The sequence below is a fragment of the Pyrus communis genome, chromosome 11 (assembly GCF_041283825.1).
Source record: "Pyrus communis isolate YQ-2024b chromosome 11, ASM4128382v1, whole genome shotgun sequence".
Classification (NCBI taxonomy): Eukaryota; Viridiplantae; Streptophyta; class Magnoliopsida; order Rosales; family Rosaceae; genus Pyrus; species Pyrus communis.
The window spans coordinates 8776053-8797457 of NC_142575.1; the positions used below are offsets into that span (position 1 = coordinate 8776053).

At 35.9% G+C, this 21405-nt stretch overlaps 1 protein-coding gene across 2 annotated transcripts; it reads left to right on the forward strand.

Moving 5' to 3' along the window:
- The first annotated feature begins 3408 nt into the window (after positions 1-3408).
- On the forward strand, positions 3409-6143 carry LOC137742201 (L-ascorbate peroxidase, cytosolic). 2 transcript variants are annotated; one of them, XM_068481993.2, is made up of 10 exons: positions 3409-3682; positions 3861-3990; positions 4102-4276; positions 4431-4496; positions 5032-5080; positions 5196-5281; positions 5358-5437; positions 5526-5628; positions 5729-5787; positions 5893-6143. In XM_068481993.2, the coding sequence occupies exons 2-10, from the start codon at positions 3872-3874 to the stop codon at positions 5906-5908; spliced, it is 753 nt and encodes a 250-aa protein (XP_068338094.2). In that variant the 5' UTR covers positions 3409-3682; positions 3861-3871; the 3' UTR covers positions 5909-6143. The 2 variants fall into 2 exon arrangements, with proteins under 2 accessions (XP_068338094.2, XP_088535675.1); XM_088679549.1 differs by lacking the exon at positions 5893-6143 and having other exon boundaries at positions 3465-3682; positions 5729-5791.
- Positions 6144-21405: the final 15262 nt, after the last annotated feature.

Consider the following 21405-nt stretch of genomic DNA (forward strand, 5'->3'; position numbering starts at 1 on the left):
AAAACTAGGCAACATGAGACAAAATAGATTTTCATGTGACGAAATGGTGCATATTGTATTTTAAAAAACAAAGTAAGAATAAAATGATGTCAAGGGGATAGTAAAATAAATTCTTTAACAATTTTTCTTTTATATAACGATATATTTAAAGAATAATGTTAGGAATATCAAATTTATAAAACCAAATGATGTGATGATGTGATGATTAATGATTAGATTATTATTTAAGTATTGATTAACGTGTTTATTTTTTTATTAATAATACATTATTTGGTTTAAAATTTAATAATAAATTATTTGATTTTAAATTTAATTAAAATTTTTGATCTCCTTAACATTACCTGTGACATCCCACATCGTCCAGGGGAGTGATCCTTAAATGTATATTCCTATCCCTACCTAGCACGAAACCTTTTGGGAACTCATTGGTTTCGGATTCCATCGGAACTCCGAAGTTAAGCGAGAAGGGGGCTAGAGCAATCCCATGATGGGTGATCCACTGGGAAGTTGCTCGTGAGTTCCTAAAAACAAAACCGTGAGGGAACGGTAAGCCCAAAGCGGACAATATCGTGCTATGGTGGTGGAGCTGACCCGGGAAGTGATCCCCCACGGGTCGGGATTAAAAATGTAAAATTTGGAACGGGTTGTCACAATCTACCCACCTTAAGAAAATTTCATCCTCGAAATTTAAAATCATCAGTTAAATGTAGAATACTCAAAATTAAAGAGAGATATGTATGTAAATACATACACGAGGAAGACATCAAGTTATAGCGACTACATAAAAGAGGATAACATTCTGTCGTGATCGGAGTGTAGTGACTCTTCTTTTGTGGCCTCCAACCGCCATATACCATGGTTAATCAAGGTGGTTCTTGGGTGAGTTTTGTAGAGGGGAATGAGAGCTTCAAGATGGTGGTGGTGGCGTTGAAAAACTCCATCGGATTTGGCCGGAATTGGCCTTGGAAAATGAGTGGTCACACAGGGTTGGGCACGGGTGCACGGGAAGCTTTCCTTTTTTTTATTTTTATTTTATTTATTTATTTATTCTGATTGGGTCTCACCCTCTCCCTCTAATTCTAATTGGTTCCTTGACCTTATACTTGATTGGTCCTTCCTATTTGTGCCTAAAATCTGATTGGCCATTTTCCCACAAGGTAGGAATTCAAATAATTTATAACTAAACTTTAAATAACCATTTTCAAACGTCCATAACTATATCGTTATAATCTGGACTCGCAAACGGCTTTCGCCTATGCGTTCACACCAACGAGTACTACGAGAATATATTAAAAGAATAAGTCATACGTCTCTCTAGACGATGGTCAACGTAAGTCAAAATCTTTGCCTCTAGGGCATTTTCGTAAATTCATGCTTTTAAAATAAAATAAAAACGTAAAATTTAGAACGGATTGTCACATTCCCTCTACTTAAATTCAAAAACAAAATAATGAATTAATATTAAATTTTGTATTCACAAAATTTGAATTTAAATTTCTAACTTACTAAGAAAAAAAATGATTAAAATTTGATTTGATGTGAAAAGGATCGCAGCGACAGGGTCCACATTAAGTTAGCTTTTGTGACAATCCGTACTATTTGACACAATGGTATATTCCATTTCATATTAGAAGAAAATGCTTCATATGCTTGGATCGTGTGAATCCAAATCATTGTTTTTTTTTTTTTTTTTTTTAATTTTCTTTTTCCCACTTAAAACAGTCATGTTACTTGCTTATCAATTATCTTATAAATAAAAAGTAAATAATAATATAGAAACGATAGTAAAAGTCTAACGAAACTTGATGAGGTTCAACTAAGCTTGGTAAATGGATTATGTTTGTCGTTTTCGTATCATATAGGTTATTTTAGTGGGTAATGTCGCGTTAAAACCAATTATTATAACGCGCTTTTAATAGGTATCCAATAATGACCGATTTATTAATGGGTCGTATCGTTGGATATTTAGTTAAAAGGTCATGCAAGAAGTTGCGATGCTTAATGTCTATATCTGACAAACGATATCTTACTTAACTCTTAATATATGGTCTAATAATGTTCCGTCACGTTAATAGATTATTCAATAACAACCCAACTCGTTAGGTTATTCAAAATTTGTTATTTTCGCATTTTTCATGTCGGGCTAATTGATGGTGTAAAAAATTGCCATTCTTAGTCTTGGGATAGCTACCGCTCGTGATTGTTTTGACTTCAATTGTTTATTCTCTTTATTCCAATCCAACGTGTGAAGCGCCATACTAGTGCGATGCTGGTTGTTGTCACGTGGTGGTTTGTCACCCAACTATCAGGCTCACCGCGTGGCACCTTTTTATTGGTAGTCGGCAAGCGCGCCAACCAACAGATTTGAAGCGTGGTACGAATAGTCTCAGTAGTTAAAACAATACAGGCGAGGACATGCACTGCTTCCGGTCAATCAGATTAAGGGGGTGACTTATTCATTTTCTTGCGCTAGGTGGTTTTATCATAAATGCAAATGGAATCTTCCGAGGCGAAGTGCGTTCACACTTGCGGTAGAGCCCGCTAGGAAATATGAACCATTTCAAATGACCAAAATAACCTTCTGTGGTAGCCAACGCTTTGGCACCCCACGTCACACTACTCTTGCTTCCCGAAACGTATTTTTTTGAACAAATTTACATCCTCATTGCCTTCCCTTTCAAAACATTTTTATTTTTGTCCATATGTGCGCTTTTTTGGCATGCAATTTGTGTGCTGTACCGAAAAACTTTGGTAACGCCAATTATCTTACAATATAGCCGTTTTTAAATAATAAAATTTGAAGAGGGTGATCGTTATGTGATAGAGTTAAGTGATTGAATAATTCAGTATTGTATAAAATATGTCGAGAATTTAAAAATTGTCCATAACTTTAAAAACGTGGTATGTTTATTTGGTTGCTTATTGCATTACTCAATGCTGTCACGTAACAAAAATAGCATAAATCTTTTTTATTTCTAAATGAGGCTCGGTATCCTATGTTTGTCTACATACTACTTTAATTACATTTACATTTCTATAGTTTGTGTTTTCCTACCTTTTAAGTTGAGCTAAGAAGAAATTTTGTAAAATCATAGACATATTTTTTGTACAACGAGATTAGAAAATGAGATTTAAGCTAAGTCATACAACGAACTATTATTAGATGTTAAGTCTATAATCTTTGAGAATATTTTTTTGTTTGAGAATGATTCTTTCCCTGTGAATCTGAGATAATATTACGAGAAATGAAAACCATGGGCGGCACAGAAAGGTTGTTTTCAAATCAATTATTTTTTTGTAAGGAAAAATCAAATTATTAGCTTCCCACGTTCGACGAACGCACAAAGGGGTATTTTAGTTATTTAAGAATTAGTACAAACTTCAGGCGGGCCCACCTATCTTTTTGCCAATCCAGGAAATCTGAAAATAATCAGGCCTTGACTGGCTGAGTCTGCTTTAAATCAGCCACCAATTCCTCAATCGCCACCGCATATCGAACCGTCCAAACCCTTAAGACAAATCCAGCCCCAAGATCACGAAAAGATCCAACGGCTGAGAGAACCTTATCCTCCTCACAGCCCGCCTATATCAGCCAGAGAGCTTGTGCTCTCCCCGTGCCACTCACTCTCCATCGCTGCTAGGGTTTTACATTTCTCTCACCAACCTACAACCAGCTTGGAAGGTACTCTCTCGAAGATCGAAACGGCACCGTTTGCCGAGTCCGATTTCTGTTGTTTTCTCCCAATGCTGATAAGCCGGAAAATCGGCTCCGATCGAGCCGGTTGAGCTTCGGATTTTCGCTTATCGGCCGATATGGAATTCCGATCTGACATTTTTCGGGTGGTTTGACTGTCTTGCAGGACGTTTGACCATGGGGAAGTGCTACCCTACCGTGAGCGAAGAGTACAAGACGGCTATCGACAAGGCCAGGAGGAAGCTCAGAGGTCTGATCGCCGAGAAGAACTGTGCTCCTCTCATGCTTCGTATTGCGTACGTCTCTCTCTGTCTCTCTGTCTCTCTGTCTTGTTTCTCTCTCTAGGTACTTTGCTCTGCGCGTGATTGGTGTGGGAGTGAGATTTGATTGTGTGTGGTGGGGTGCAGATGGCATTCGGCTGGAACTTACGATACGAAGACGAAGACCGGAGGGCCGTTCGGAACCATGAGGTGCCCGGCTGAGCAAGCTCACGGGGCCAACAATGGCCTCGACATCGCCGTCAGGCTCTTGGAGCCCATCAAGCAACAGTTCCCTATTCTCTCTTACGCTGACTTCTACCAGGTAATTCAAATATAAACAGCTAACAAAATCTTGTCTATGAAATTTTGATTGGGATTTGTTTGATTGGAAACAATAAACCAGATATTAATTTTTAATGGGGATTTATTTGATTTTTATAATTTTGTTGTAATTTTTGTTTTTAATTTTGGTGTAGTTGGCCGGTGTTGTTGCTGTTGAGATTACTGGTGGGCCTGATGTCCCATTCCACCCAGGAAGGAAGGTCAGTAAGCTTTGATTTTCTTCCAAAGATTTGGTTAAGCTTGTAATTTTGATTTAGTTACCTTGAATATTTAGATATAATTACCACGAATAAATTGTATTTTACTCTGTATTTGAATTATCGTTTGGGATGATTCGATCTTTCTTGTGTTTTCGTTTGGTCAATTGATTATTTTGTTATCGTTGTGCTTCGCATTCAACTCCTCAAATGTGTTCGAAGTAGAAGATTGTATTGCGTTCAAAAGTCGTTTATTTTGAATTATTTTGATTTAGAAAGAAAATTTTCTTCTGTTTTGTTAGTCCTGGATTGTACTCGTTTCCAGTAATTGCTCATTATATTATTGACCTCAGGTTTTCTGATAGATGTTCGTCACCTCTGTTTTAATTATTTACGGTTGTGCTGGATTGTTTTTTCCTTCAAAATGATGTGTTTGTTTTGCTGCTTATATGATTTTGTTCAGTTTTTAACTTAAGCATTGTATATGTTTTGTTTGTTTCATCATCTTGTTGTATTGATATACCTCTTGTTGTGCCAGGATGCCCCCGAGCCACCCCCAGAGGGCCGTCTTCCTGATGCTACCAAGGGTAAATATATTATGTGACATGACCTTATCTCATTGTTTTGGTTTATGCTTCTCCTGTATGTAGGTGATGATGTTATGTCCCGACTGAATTAAAATTTACTGTTGAAATGCTGTAGGTTCTGATCATTTGAGGGATGTCTTCAGCAAAACCATGGGCCTCAGCGACAAGGATATTGTTGCTCTCTCCGGTGGTCACACCCTGGTAACTCATATCCTGTTGATTTGTCCATGTACAATGCTGGTTTCTGTATACTCAATGGTTATATTGCATATTGCAGGGAAGGTGCCACAAGGAGCGATCTGGATTTGAAGGACCTTGGACTCCCAACCCCCTTATCTTCGACAACTCCTACTTCACGTGAGTTCTGTTTTTCTGCTGTCTTTTCTCAATATGTCTAGTTGCACTGAGCTACAAAAGTCAAGTAGAATGCTGTTCAATTATGTAGGGTGCTTCTTGGTGGAGACCAGGAAGGTCTTCTAATGCTTCCTAGTGACAAGGCTCTTCTGGATGACCCTGTCTTCCGCCCTCTTGTGGAAAAATATGCTGCGGTGCGTGCCTTCAGTAATTTTTTTTTCTTTTTTTTCTGCGTGCTTTTCCATTACGTACAAGACTGAAACTGATTGTTAAATTTACCTTTTTGTTTTTCAGGATGAAGATGCCTTCTTTGCTGACTATGCTGAAGCTCACATGAGGCTTTCTGAGCTCGGGTAATTTTTTTATACCACATCATTCGCAATTACTTTGGGTTTCTTTTAATGTTTTATTCAGCACAGAAATGGCCTTGAATACGATTTGTTGCTGCAATTTTGTAGGTTTGCTGAGGCCTAAGCAGAGTCGGGAGAACCAAAAGGGATGATGCCGATGCTTGCGTGCCTTTGCTTTTGTTTTTTGGATGCCTCTTAGTTGTGAGGTTATAGGCAGTTGGTATTTTTCTTATTTTTATTGGGGTTTAGGTAAGAAGTTGGGACTTCTAGTTCGGTTTGAAGAACGAATGCTTTTAAATTGGACAGAATGCTCTGGTAATCATCCTTGTAGATTGAATAAAGCCGTAATTTTCAATTCACTGGTTTTTGTTCTTCAATGCTTCAGGCCGCCTCGTTTCTATTCGAAATTGTGTTGGTTTGGTCTTATCAATGAGAGACTTACGTGCACCCATGGTCCCATGGATGTCGATGTTGCTACTGCGCGACGAGGGTTGAAGTTCTTCCTCATATTGATAGGTTTATGGTAAGACTCGGTTTTAAACATTGTACCGGGTCTATGATAAACATCCGTTACAACTGACCTCGAAGCGACTTTTATAAGTAAAATCAATTAAATCATAACAAGTGAATAGGTTGGTGATCGATCTCTTCAAATTGATTGTATTGACCAGGTGATGGCCAATACAATCAATTTGATTGTGTTGTTACTTGTTAGAGTTCACTTTAACTGGTTTGGTTTGGGATGGGCTTTATGTCATTTACACTCTTTTATTTGGGCTCGGACGATCTCAGCATGTGGTGCTCAATAGGACTTTGCTGTGCCAGTATGTCTCGGCAGATGTTGACATGTACATTATGTGCATGATGAAATGCCTCACCGATTGAACCTAGTAGAAATCGTATGAACTCGAAAAAATTTGGCACTGCCAACGTTTCTTTTTGTCTAAAACAAGTTTTTGAATTTTTATTAAAATCACGTGAGATATCATTGACATGAGATGCTATGGCGACATCTTGATGTAAATCGTAGTTTCCCGTCGTCAGAAATAATGTGCCTAGGAAATGGTTATCGGAGACGGAGAGGGGAGGGGGTAACCGACGACGTGGTTGGGTGCGGGTGTTGGGGACTGGAGGGGCCATGCAATTCTTCTTCCTCCGCTTTATCATCAATTTTTGACAAATTTGGGTAGAGCCTTCACAATTTGCGACGATGATGACGGTTGATTTTTTTTTTTTTTTTTTTTTTTGTTTTTCAATTTTCTTTGTTTAGCTTTAAATTGATTAATTAAATAGGAGTATTTTTGCTCGCCATCATAAATGATGATGTATGCTTACCATACACCTAATTATCTATTGTGTGTCATTTCACTTAGTTATAGTTATTTTTGTTTTCCAAAATTGAAAAAGCAACAGTTAGTGTGAAAGTTAATTAGGATGAGATGTAAGGACATATGATTAAGTGTACCGATAGCATATACTATAGTTTAGGGCGGTGAGCAAAAATATCTCTATCTGGAACTATTTCTAGTCCAACGATTATTCGATAATTTGTAAAGACAGATGCACACATATCTACTCAACTGAGAGCTACTAGAACCATCATGTTGTCTTATTTTTTCCCCACATTATAATTTCACCCACAGTAGAAAGTTGAAAATATTTAATACTCTTTTTCCACCCACTTTTATCCCTCAAATATCTTGGATACAATTAACATCATCTAACTCAATTCAACAACAACCTTCCCACAAGAAACAACTTTTTCTCCTTGGAAATTTGGAGGAGAAGGCCTTGACGTGGCCCATTTTGACGACGACTAGAAGGAGGATGAGTGACACCCACGACGACATCCACCGTTGAAGTTGAGTTTGATTGTTTGTGAGTTTGATTGAGATGGAGGAAGGAAAATGTTAGGTTAAAGTGTCAAGCCAGTGGAGGATGGGTGCCGACAAATTGGATGGTGATGGTTGCTGGGCTCTCCGTTTTTCTTCTAAATTTTCAATTTTTGACTTTTTTTTTTTTCCGTTCAATTTATAGTAGCTAACAACAAAATGAAATTCAAAGAAATTGGATCTTTTTGAATTTTGTAAAAACAAAGAGAAAAAACTAGGTTAGAATTATGGATAAAAAGATTCGTTGGATGTGAGTTATAGAGAATGGAGCTGGACTGGGAGAAGGGTTCAAGATTGTTTAGGTATTTATGTCATTTGACATAGGGAGTAAACATGTCATTAAAAATAAATTAAAAAAGAGGTGGGGAAATAGGATTTTGGGGGCGGCTCTTTAATCTAACAAATTTATCGTTTGATAAAAAATAACTTCACTTCGTACACCTTTGCGATTTAAAAAAAAAAAAAAAAAAAGTTCTTTTCAAGAAGTGATAGTTTCGTAATTTGTTAATCAATCAAAATAAATACAAATGTGTCAATTGGTACAATGCTTCAATGACCAAAAAATAATCTAAAGTGAATATGTTATGATAGACAACTATAGTAAATCCCTAAACGCCTAAGGTTGTTGAGAGTTTTGCCTAGGACAACACTGCCTTCAAATGCGATTACCCAAATGCGGTTAGAGCCATCTGATCTGAAAGCATAAGGTAGTGCATCCACAAAAAAAGTCGGTGGGGTTATTGCCATTGCAGATTCAAGCGATCGGAGATAGATCTGACCCACACCAACAACCAAGAACCACCCCAAAATCCTTTCTAGCTCCAAGTCAAAAGACAAGGCCTTGGGAGGAAGGTAGATAACGAATTTGGGGTGGGGTTTCAAACAAAGCCATTGAAAAATGAGTGTGCTATCCACACACCCCTCTCAAATTCTGATTGTCGGATTGAATGAATTGAATAAGATCAAATGACATAAACTAAAAAGAAGTATGTGGGTAGCACTGTCCTTGAAAAATGGTTGCCCACAAAAAGATGGGGGAGAGGAGGTGCTAGGTAGCACCTTAGAAGGGAAAGGTGGGAGAATCGCCGGAAGAAAAAAAAAGCTAAAAAAATTCAGGGGATAGGAGGTGAGGCGGCTTTGAAGGGGTTAGAAGAGGTGGAGGATGGGGAAGGGTCTAGTAATAGGAGAGGGTCGAGAGGCTGCCGCCAGCCTAAGTCGGAGCAAAGGGCTAGAGGCTCCTAAGATTACAGTCAACCAGAGTTTGGGTTCTTAGGAGAGAAGGTTCAGAGAAGAGAGAAAGGAAATAGAGCATGACACCTTTACAATTTATCACTAGTGAACTGCAAACCAATAAGAGTAAGATTATTTGTGGGTATATTGCATGCCAAAAATTCCAATCGTTGCGAAGTATTTTATACTCCTAATTTTAGTAGGATATTTCAAGAATAATATATATATATATATATGTGTGTGTGTGTGTGTGTGTGTGTGTAATAGGCATATGTATATGCGTGCGTTTTGTATTGGCAGAAAAGAGTTGGGTTCTTTGCCCAATCATTACAGCTTTTCAATTTGAAGCATTGCAGCTTTTCATTGTTGCTAACAGACATACCCATTGGCTGGGCATTTGACCACATGCTTTATAACATATTAATTGGTGTTTTGTATCAGATATGTCCATTGGATATACTGCTGCAATAAGTTGTATCACATGGTGAAAAGGCATACTCAAACCAAATGATGTGTCTAGCGAGTGCAATACTCTCTGTATATTGGTAACATTGGCATAAGAGAAGATTCATTCAGAAATTTGTTGTCTACACAATTTATTTGCTTTCTCTTCTCTCTATCACAATCATACAGGAAATACAATTCGGTTTTGCTAATCGAATATTCCATACTTTGTTGTATCCTGGAAGTGATTTGCCAAGAACCCTTTAGCAAACTCATTCAAGTGGGGACAAATAACACTTTAAGGAAATGATTCAAGTCGTACCTTAAAATCGTCATTCGGATTATTCGAAAGAAGCATGAAGAAGATGAATTGGTATGTCGAGGACACATCTTGGGCGTATTATTTGATCGCTTATATGACCTGTACGCACACATTCAATCTCCAAAGGAAATTTGGGAAGCACTTGAACACAAGTACACAACAGAGAAAAGAGGTACTGATAAATTTTTAATGTTCAAATATTATGAGTTCTTTATTTTTGATAACAAACTCATCCTAGACCAAGTTCATGAATTATTGGTCTTGGTGCTCAAAGCTTCGTGAATTTAAAATGGTTATTCCGGATCTTGTGATAGTTGGGGCTATTATGGCAAAATTACCCCAAACATGGAATAATTATAGAAAGAAACTTCCGCACATGATGGAAGATATTAGTTTGGAGGATTTGCAAAAGGGTATTCAAATTGAAGAAGAAATTCAAAATCATGATAAGAATTTTGCAAATCAAGATTTCTCCAAAATTCACATTGTCAAAGGAAACAAATACAAAAAGAACTTCTAAGTCAAAATTGACAAAGGGAAGTTTAAGAAGACCAATTCCAACAACAATTAAAAGAATGGAAATGGTGTATGCTACCATTGTGGAAAGAAAGGCCATCACATTCATGATTGTAGACACAGAAAAGTAAGTGAGGAATATGCCAATAAGACCAATAGCGCAAATATGGTGGAAAATTTTGGAATTGATAACATTGTTGCAATGGTATCAATGATTCATATTGGCATGATTACCGAACTAAATATGGCAATGGCAATAAAGTCATTTGATTGGTGGCTTGACTTAGGGGCTACTGTACATGTGTGCAACGATAAGACACAATTCAAGATATATGAAGCATCAACAGACAATCAAGAGATTTTAATGGGGAATCATAATTTTGTTAACGTTCTAGGAAAAGGAACCGTTGAACTTCAGTTTACTTTTGGGAAGAAATTGACGTTGCTTAATGTACTACATGTTCCAAAAATTAGAAAGAATCTTGTGTTTGCAAATTTATTACGTAAGAACGGTATAAAGACTGTTCTAAAGTCCAACAAGTTAATAATGTCAAAAAATGGAATGTTTGTTGGGAAGGGATATTCTCGTGATGAGATATTCAAACTAAGTATTAATAATAAAGTAAATTATTCTGCTTATATTGTTGAATCTTCCTCTCATTTATGGTATTTACGTTTAGCACATGTAAATTTTAGATCTTTAAAATACATGCACACACTTGGTTTAATTGCTTGCAATAATGATTACAATGATAAATGTGAAACATGTATTCAAGCGAAAATAACTAAGAAACCTTTTCCAACTGCCGAAAGAAATACAAATTTATTAGATTTAATACATTTTGACATATGTGAATTTAATGGTATTTTAACAAGAGGAGGAAAAAGATATTTGATCACATTTATAGATGATTATTCTAAGTTCACTTATGTTTATTTATTGTCTAATAAAGATGAAACTTTTGAGTGTTTTAAGTGCTATCAGGCTGAATTTGAAAACCATAAGGGAAGGAAAATTAAATGCCTTGGTGGTGATAGAGGTGGTGAATATTTTTCCCATAAATTTGACATCTTTTGTGAAGAGCATGGTGTTGTACATCAAAGAATTGCACCCTATACACCACAACAAAATGGTTTGGCATAAAGAAAAAATAGGACACTCACTGAAATGATTAATTCTATGATGATTAATGCTAATACTCCTAAACATTTATAGGGAGAAACATTATTTACTGCATGCCATATACACAATAGAATTACATCTACGAAGACACACGTGTCACCATATGAAATTTGGAAAGGAAAAAAACCAAATTTGTCATGTTTGAGAGTATGGGGTTGTGTAGCCATTTACAAGGCATTGGACCCTAAGAGATCTAAGTTAGGTCCAACAGGAAATAAAAGCATATTTGTAGGATATGCAGAAAATTCAAAGACATATAGGTTGCTTAATTTAGACTCAAATACAATAGTTGAGTCTAGAGATGTCGAATTTATAGAAAATAAATTTATAACGACTACTCAGTGTCTGGAAAAGAGAATGATCAAACACTTTTCTCTAATTTGGCTACTAATCATTCTCAAGGTGAGAAAAGAAAACAGTATGCAACTATTAATGAACCAAGGAAAAGCCAAAGGGTAAGAAAAGAAAAGACTCTAGGCTCTAATTTTATTTCATCTCAATCTATCGTATTTTTAGTCGAAGGAAATAGAACAAAGATTCTTAAGAAAATATCCATATTGTTGAATGTTGAGGATGATCTCAAAAGTCTAAGCGAAGCATTGACTTCAAGAGATGTAGCCTTTTGGAAAAAGGTTATAGATGATGAATTTGAATCATTAATATCTAATCAGACATGGGTTTTAGTAGACTTGCCCCAAGGATCAAAAGCAATAGGTTGTAAATGGGTATTTAGAAGAAAATACAATACAAACGGGTATATTCAGACATTTAAAGTCAGGCTGGCTGCCAAAGGTTTTAAGCAGAAAAAAAAAATAGACTATTTTGATACATATACACTAGTAGCTACGCTCACATAAATTAGAATATTGTTTGTGTTGACATCTTTATATAGTTTGCATGTGCATCAAATGGATGTGAAAACGGTTTTTTTAAATGGTGATTTAGATGAAGAAGTCTATATGGAACAAACAGAAGAGTTTGTTCTCCCTGGGAATGAAAAGAAGGTTTGTAAATTAGTAAAGTCATTATATGGATTGAAGCAAGCACCAAAACAATGGCATGAAAAAGTTTGATTTTGCCATGTAATCATATGGATTTAGACATAACAATGCTGATAAATGCATATACTCTGAATTCACAAATGATTATGGTGTTGTTATATGTTTATATGTTGACAACTTGCTAATTTTTGGTACAAACATGAAAGGTGTATCTGAAACTAAAGAGTATTTATATTCAAAATTTAAGATGAAGGACTTGAATGAAGTAGATACTATCTTGGGAATTAAAGTAAAGAAGCATAGTAGGGGTTACATTTTGTCTTAGTCATATTATATAGAAAAATTGTTTCGTAAGTTTAAGCATCTACAAATAAAATAAGCAACTACCCTTTATGACCTAGTGAAACTTTGCTTAATAATTCTCGTAGGTCCGTTGCACAGCTTGAGTATGCTAGTGTAATCGGATTTGAAGTAAGCAAACTTGCTAGTTTAATGTATGCCATGCATTGTACCAGGCCAGATGTCGCATTTGAAGTAAGCAAACTTTCTAGATACACTAGTCATCTAGGTACTGCTTATTGGAAAACAATAAATAGAATTTTTGGTTATCTTAAAAGAACTATTAAGTTGAGTTTAACTTACTTTGAGTTTCCAGTAGTACTTGAAGGTTATTCAGATGCAAGTTGGATAGCAAGTGCTAATGATAATAAGTCTACATCAGGGTGGATTTTTACAATTGTCGGAAGAGCAATTTCTTTGGCTTCGAAGAAGCAAACATGTATAACACATTCAACTATGGAATCTAAATTTATAGCATTAGCAGCAGCAGGTAAAGAAGCGGAATGGATTAGAAATTTATTATTGGAAATAGAGTTGTGACCACAACCAATGCCATCTGTTTCTTTATACTGTGATAGTGAGGCTACTTTGTCTAGAGCATATAATAAGTTATACAATGGAAAGTCTTGATATATTAGCTTGAGACATGAATATGTCAAGCAATTAATAACTAATGGAGTTATTAATATTATTTATTTTAAATCAAGTAATAACTTGGCGGATTCAAGAGTTTTGGTAGTTAGTACATCTAGTGGAATAAGGCTAAAATCCTTTATTGAAAATTAGCCACCAATAATGGTAACCCGACTTTGTCTAGAACATCATTAGTTTAAAAGTTTAATGGGTAATAACAAGTTATTGTTAAGTGATTGTAAAAGCACTGCAAATTAATATATAGCTTATTCCAGGATGATCGGTGCAAGACTGCTACGTTTAGGAGGATGAGTTTTATCTCTTAATAAGGTTATTTGTAGTTATGTTTATAGTAGCAGGGACATGGGAAGGAATCTCACTTATATGAACATAAGAAGTGGTGCCGCTTCAGCCAAGAGTTGAGGTTTCTCTTGTAAATGTTTATGAAACCAGGATGAAGCACAAGGCCATGATAGTGCTTAATTAGTTCAGAAATTTCTTTAAGGAAATAAGACATAGTCATGTGTGTAGTGATTCCGGTTTTAACATAAGAATAGTAAGTTTAAACTTAGGTCACCATCGCATTCGTTATAACTTTGAATTACTTACACTAATTAAAGGTTTAATTCGAAAGACACCTTTATTGTATGCATGATTATATCGGTATGTTTATGATTAATTATAAAGAGACAATTATTGTAATACCTTTTATTATATATTCTTAAAATAGGAAAGGAATGTAGGATATTTCAAGAATATAATATATATATATATATATATATGTATGTATGTATGTATGTATGTATATGTATAATAGGCATATTGTTATAAATAGGTAAAAGTTAGAGAGATAATATTTACTAATGACAGGAACGAAGTAGGTGTAAAATATCATACTATAATTGTAACAGAAGGGAATGACTAATAAAAGTAGGAGGAATAGATACTGATGTTATTTATCTTTCCTTTTTTTTTCTTTTCTATATCTGTTGATAGCAGTCGGCGTGCTCTATTTATAGAGCAACTCCTTATTATTACATTTTGAAAATTTACAACACACCTTTTGAAAAATGATCTCCTTCATTTCCAAGTCCACATATCAACACTGCCAATGTTTTCATTCATCTGCCAATATTGCAAATCCAATCTGTGTGGGTATTGAAAAAATCTACCAAGGTTTCTAATATCACTGTGGGCATTCATTAACCCACTAGCATTTTCAACACTCCTCCTTGGATGCCCACATATCAACATTAGTTGCCTCATTAAAATCTTGTTTGGAAAAACCCAGTGGGAAAAAAACCATAGCGAAGGAAAAATAGTGCAACTTTACTTGGATTGTTATACTTATGTTGCCTCGTTAAAACCTTAATAGGAAAAACCCAGTAGGAAAAATCCTAATCGAAGGAAAAATAGTGCAACATGCATGTATCATGGATGCTCCCCTTGATATATATCTCCCCCTGATTCCGCATTCTCCAAATTTATCTGATTGATAAGTCAATGTAATCCAATACTTTGCACTATCTTTTGAAACGTGCATTTTGGTAGAGATTTGGTGAACAAGTCTGCCAGATTTTAGTTGGAACGAATTTGTCTGACTTCAATAACTTTAGCCTTCTTAAGCTCATGCGAACTAAAAAACTTTGGAGATATGTGTTTAGTCTTATCGCTCTTGATGAATCTTTCTTTCATTTGGGCAACACAGGCTGCATTATCTTCGTGGATGACAGTTGGAATGTCTGTCTTTGAAGGTAGATCACATGAATTCCGAATATGATGGATCATTGATCTTAACCAAGAACATTCATGACTTGCTTCAAGTAAGGCAAGTATTTCTGAATGATTTGAAGATTTAGCAACTAATGTTTGCTTTGTTGAGTGCCAAGAGATTGCTGTATCTCCATTCTTAAACACATATCCAGTTTGTGAATAGGCTTTATGTGGATCAAAGAGAAAACCAGTATCTGCATATCCAACAAGGATCCGGCCATTTGTGGATTTCTTTGAGTAGAAGAGACTTATGTCTGTTGTTCCATGAAGATATCGCAATACATCTTTGACTCCCTTCCAATGATGAATTGTTGGAGCACAGATATACTTTGCTAACAAGTTGACTGAAAAAACTATATCTAGTCTAGTACATTATGCTAAATACAATAAAGCAACTATTGCACTTAAATATAGTACTTCTGGATCAAGGACTAGTTTATCATCTTCTTTTGGACGGAATGGATCTTTCTTAATGTCCAAAGAATGAACAACCATTAGCATGCTGAGTGGATAAGCCTTGTCCATGCCAAATCACTTTAGGATTTTTTCAATGTAAGCTGATTGGTGGACCAAAATTCCACTAGCACAATGCTCAATTTGCAGGCCGAGACAAAATTTTGTTTTTCCAAGGTCTTTAATTTCAAATTCGCTTTTCAGATATTCAGCAGTTTTATTGAGCTCTTCAGAGGTTCCAACTAGGTTCATATCATCGACATATACTGCTAATATAGCAAATCTAGAGTTGGATTTCTTAATGAATACACAAGGGCAAATGACATTGTTGATATATCCTTCTTCAATCAAATACTCACTAAGATGATTATACCACATTCGTCTAGATTGTTTCAGCCTATACAATGATCACCTTAATTTGATTGAGAGCATACCTCGTGGTTTGTTAGTTGTTTCAGGCAACTTAAATCCTTTTGGGACTTTCATATATATGTCAGCATCTAATTCTCCATATAGATATGCGGTAATGACATCAATAAGTCGCATGTCAAGTTTTTCTGAAACCACTAAACTTATTAAGTAACGGAACGTAATTGCGTCCATTACAGAAGAGTACGTCTCTTCAAAATCAATTCCAAGTCTTTGCGAAAAACCTTGTGCAATGAGTCGTGCTTTATATCTTGTAATCTCGTTGTTCTCATTGCTTTTCCTTGTGAATACCCATTTGTAACCCATGAGGTTTACACCAGACGGGGTTTGGACTACTGGTCTAAAAAGATTTTGCCTTTCCAAGGAATTTAATTCTGCCTGTATTGCATCTTTCCACTTAGGCCAATCTTATCTCTGTTTGCATTCATCAACAGAGCAGGGCTCAAGATCATCACTTAATATGTACGAATGCGAACATTTTGTCGATGATTATTTCATTCCGATCCCACAATTCATTAGTACAAGTATAATTTATGGAGATTTCTTTGCTTTCATGTACCTTTGTTTCTTCAGGTACATGTGTCTCATCAAGGCCATTTTCTTTTTCTGAAAGTACAGAATCATGACTTGTGGATGTGTTATTTACTTTTTCTTCTTGAATGATTTCATTTGGATTCAGTTGTGCCATCAACTTTCTCTTTCGAGAGGCTGAATCTCTTGAATCTGGAGGTGTACCACGCTTCAGGCGTGCACTAGATGAATTATTCGCTGCCACTTTATTTTGTCCAACAGGGACATCAATTCTTGCAAGTGCATTTGAAGCAGGTATGTGTGATTTTGTTACTTCTATAACATCATTAAATGCATCTGACATTTGATTAGCAATACTTTGAAGATGAACGATCATTTTCACTTCATTTTCACATTGAGTGCTACGTGGATCAAAATGAGATAAGGTGGGAACAACCCATGTCAGCTCTTTCCGTTCTTCTGGAACAGTTTTTTCTCCCCCTAACGACTGGAAGACTGTCTCATCAAAGTGACAACCAGCAAAATGAGCTGTAAACATATCACCTGTCAAGGGTTCCAAATATCTAATGATAAATGGTGAATCCAAACCTACATAAATTTCCAGTCAGTGGAGGGATCTCATTTTAGTGCGTTGTTGTGGTGCAATAGGTACATAAACAACACAACAAAAAACTTGTAAATGTGAAATGTTTGGCTGATGCCCAAACACAAGTTGTATTGATGAGTATTGGTAATTGGCTATAGGTCTCAATTGAACCAATGATGCAGCATATAAGATGGCATGTCCCCATGTAGAAATTGGCAATTTTGTTTTCATAAGCAGAGTGTGAGCTATTAACTGAAACCGCTTAATCAATACTTCTGCTAAACCATTCTGAGTATGGACATGATGAACAAGGTGTTCAACATCGATGCCCAATGTCATGCAGTAATCATCAAAGGTTTGAGACATAAATTCACCAGCGTTATCAAGTCAAATTGACTTAATGGGATAATCTGGGAACTGTACTCGCAACTTAATTATCTGAGCAAGAAGTCTCGCAAAAGCTACATTTTGAGTAGACAAGAGACAAACATGTGATCATCGGGTAGATGCATCAACCAAAACCATAAAATATCGAAATGGTCCACAAGATGATTGAATAGGCCCACAAATATCCCCTTGAATTCTTTGCAGAAATGATGGGGATTCAGCATCAACCTTTAGTTGTAATGGTCTAATTACCAACTTTCCTTGAGAACAAGCCTTGCAAGGGTTATCATTTGAGATAACAATGTGTCTGCTCAATAATAGATGTCCATTAGAGTTGGTAATGATTCTACGCATCAAGGTAGATCCTGGGTGACCCAGATGGTCATGCTAAAGCATGTAAACTTTTGAATCAATTAACTTCTGGTTCATGATAGCATGTGATTCAACTGTCTTTATGTATGTATAATACAATCTACTCGTCAAAGCACGCAACGTCTCCAATATACGCTTCTGGGTATCATTGGAGGTAATGCATAGATACTTCACATTTTCTGCACTTTTTGTTTCAATGTGGTATCCATTTAAACATATATTTTTAAAACTCAACAAATTTCGAATAGATCGAGTAGCGTATAACGCATTATATATGGACGATAATTTTCTATTTGGTAACATAATCTGGGCTTTCCCTGAGCCTTCCATCACATATGATTGCCCTGATATTATTGTTACCCTTACTTTTGTAAGCATCAATTTTGAGAAATATTTTTGATCTCGAAGTATTGTATGCTTGGTTGCGATGTCTGCAAGACAAATATCTTTGCTATTTCTCATGTTTTGAGAATGACCATAGTTTTTATCCATGCTCTTTGAGTAAGGAATCACAGTTAAAAGCAATTTATAACAGGAAATTTAAATGCCACTTTTATTGAATTTGAAATGCTAGTTTTTAAACTACAAGTTCAGCATAATAAAAGTACATTGAACATCAATGATTCAATCAGACCGGTATATTTCATTTCCCCTTTCCACTATGAAGTCTGAAACGTCTAGGTGAGTTGTGTTCAACTGCCCTAATAAGTCACACATTGGATCAAGTATATCCATTGGTTTAGCCTGATCGAGAAAATTGGTCTCAACACCCTTCTCCTTGAGGAAAGCTTGATATAGATCCACCAAATGTTTTGGGGTACGAGAGGTACGTGCCCAGTGCTCATCGCCACCACACCTATGGCAGGCTTCATCAGAGTTTCTAGGAGCATTGTTCACACGAGCTTTGCCTTTGTGGCAATTTTCATTTTTGAAGCTCCGGCCTGAATTATACCTCAGAACCTGGTTGTGAAACTAGACACCATGATTCTTGCCTTTTCCGTTCCATCGTCCTCGCCTGTGCCACGTTCTCGTTTATGATTATTGCCACCAGAGGATGTGGTGTTCATTTCGAGGGAAGCAGCATTCACTTCTAGGAATGGTGCAGATCCAGTAGGTCGGGATTGATGATTTTTCATCAGGAGCTCATTGTTTTGTTCAGCAACCAAGAGTACAGAGATCAACTAGTTGTATTCAGTGAAGCCTCGCGCTCTATACTGCTACTGGATGAGTACGTTAAAGGCATGAAATGTGCTGAAAGTCTTTTTCAACATATCTTCCTCAGTAATGGTATCCCCACAGAGTTTCATCTGAGAGGTAATTCTGAGCAACGCAGAATTGTACTCACCCACTGACTTGAAATCCTGAATCCTTAGGTGAGTCCATTCATAGCTAGCCCTTGGAAGAATCACCGTTGTCTGATGATTGTATCTGTTTGTCAATATCTTTCAGAGAGCTAACAGATTTTCAACCGTTAAGTATTCACTCTTTAGTACCTCATCAAGATGGCGATGAATAAAGATCATGGCTTTTGCCCTATCTTGAGTTTTCTTCCCTAATGGTATCTCCAAGATTCCCTACTTTCAGATGGATCTTGGTATCCAGTACCCAGGTAAGGTAATTCTTCCCAGTAATGTCCAGGGCAGCAAAATCAAGCTTTGCCAAGTTTTCCATTTTCTTTTCTTTCTGAAAGAAAAATGAGATGCATGAGAACTTGCAATACTATGTATTCCTGGAGGTATGTAGTGTTAGAACTTCTGGTTCTTACAAATTTTTTATTTTGATTTTCAAGCCAAAATGATAAGTACTCGAAACTTCAGGCTCGAGATTTACATGATGAATGAGGAGGACAATTGTACCGCACCATTCTAATTGAAATAACATAACATAGGATGTGCGATTATTCTGCACCACTCAAATAACATGAAAATTTAAATACGTAAAGTAGAGTGGGCGATTATACCGCACCACCTAAAATTGCAATGAAATTAAACAGCAGGCAAATTTAAATATGCAGGGTAGGGTGGACAATTATACCGCTCCACCTAAAATTTGCAGTAAAATTAGATCTGTAGTCCAAGATAGGCGATGATATCGCACTATCATGGATTGCAGTAAGATTAAATTTGCAATTCAAGATGGGCGATTGTACCACACCATCTTGGATTGCAGTAAAATTAACATAAATAAATACTGGATTAGTAATCAAGATCTACACCAAACAAGAAATCAAAGATATATGTAACTGTTAGGTTGAGAACTAAAAGTAGGCATAGTGCAAACAGTTCTTCGCGAGGGTATATCCAACAGTTGAGGCACAGGAAGAAGATGAACAGTAAAATCCTTAGAGGAAACCTTTTTTTTTCTTTCGGCGAATATCAACATGTTTTCATTTATCTGCAAATGTTGCAAATCCAATCTGTGTGGGTATTGAAAAAATCTACCAAGATTTTAAATATCATTGTAGGCATTCATTAACCCACTAGCATTTTCAACACATACGTATATGCATGCGTTTTGTATTGGCATAAAAGAGTTGGGTTCTTTGCCCAATAATTACAACTATTCAATTTGAAGCATTGCAACTTTTCATTGTTGACTGGGTATCTGACCACATGCTTTATAACATATATGACCTTTGGGTAATTGGTGTTTTGTATCAGATATGTTCATTGGATATACTGTTGCAATAAGTTGTATCCCATGGTGAAAAGGCATACTTAAACCAAATGATGTGTCTAACGGGTGCAGTACTCTCTATATATTGGTAGCATTGGCATAAGAGAAGATTCATTCAGAATTTGTTATCTACACAATTTCTTTGCTCTCTCTTCTCTCTTCATCACATTCATACAATTTATTTCTAGTTATTTATAAGGGAATACAATTCGGTTTTGCTAATCGAATATTCCATACTTTGTTGTATCCTGGAAGTGATTTGTCAAGAACCTTTTAGCAAACTCATTCGAGTGGGGGCAAATAACACTTCAAAGAAATGATTCAAGTCATACCTCAAAATCATCATTCAGATTATTCTCTATATATCTACATTAACTCTAACAATTTTTTTATTGTTGAATTTTAATTCTTGTGTGTTTTTGAGTAAAGATTTAACAATTTAATTCGATATCCGGAACACCATAAAAAACACGTATGTATGCAGGTAAGTCGCAATCGTTGATCAGTATAAACTTCATGCATGCTTTGCTAGGGTCCATCTCAGAAAATAGCTCATCGACTTGCATGCATACATGTCAAAGTCAACTTTGCCTATTTTCTACGTTGTGGTTCAATCTTGACTAAAAAAAGATTTCTGATGCCAGGTGCCACACTTTTAAGCATCGATCTGAATTATGAACCTAATTAGGAGTCAAATCAAACCCTAAATTATAAGAGCAAAACAGTTCGAATTATTTTCTTTAATTTTCATTTGAAATTGGAGAATTCTATAGTTGTTTGGATAATTGGATAGATGTAAGTTAAAAATATATCTTCCTTTCATCTCTACGATATTCTAGCCTTTGGTTATTCAG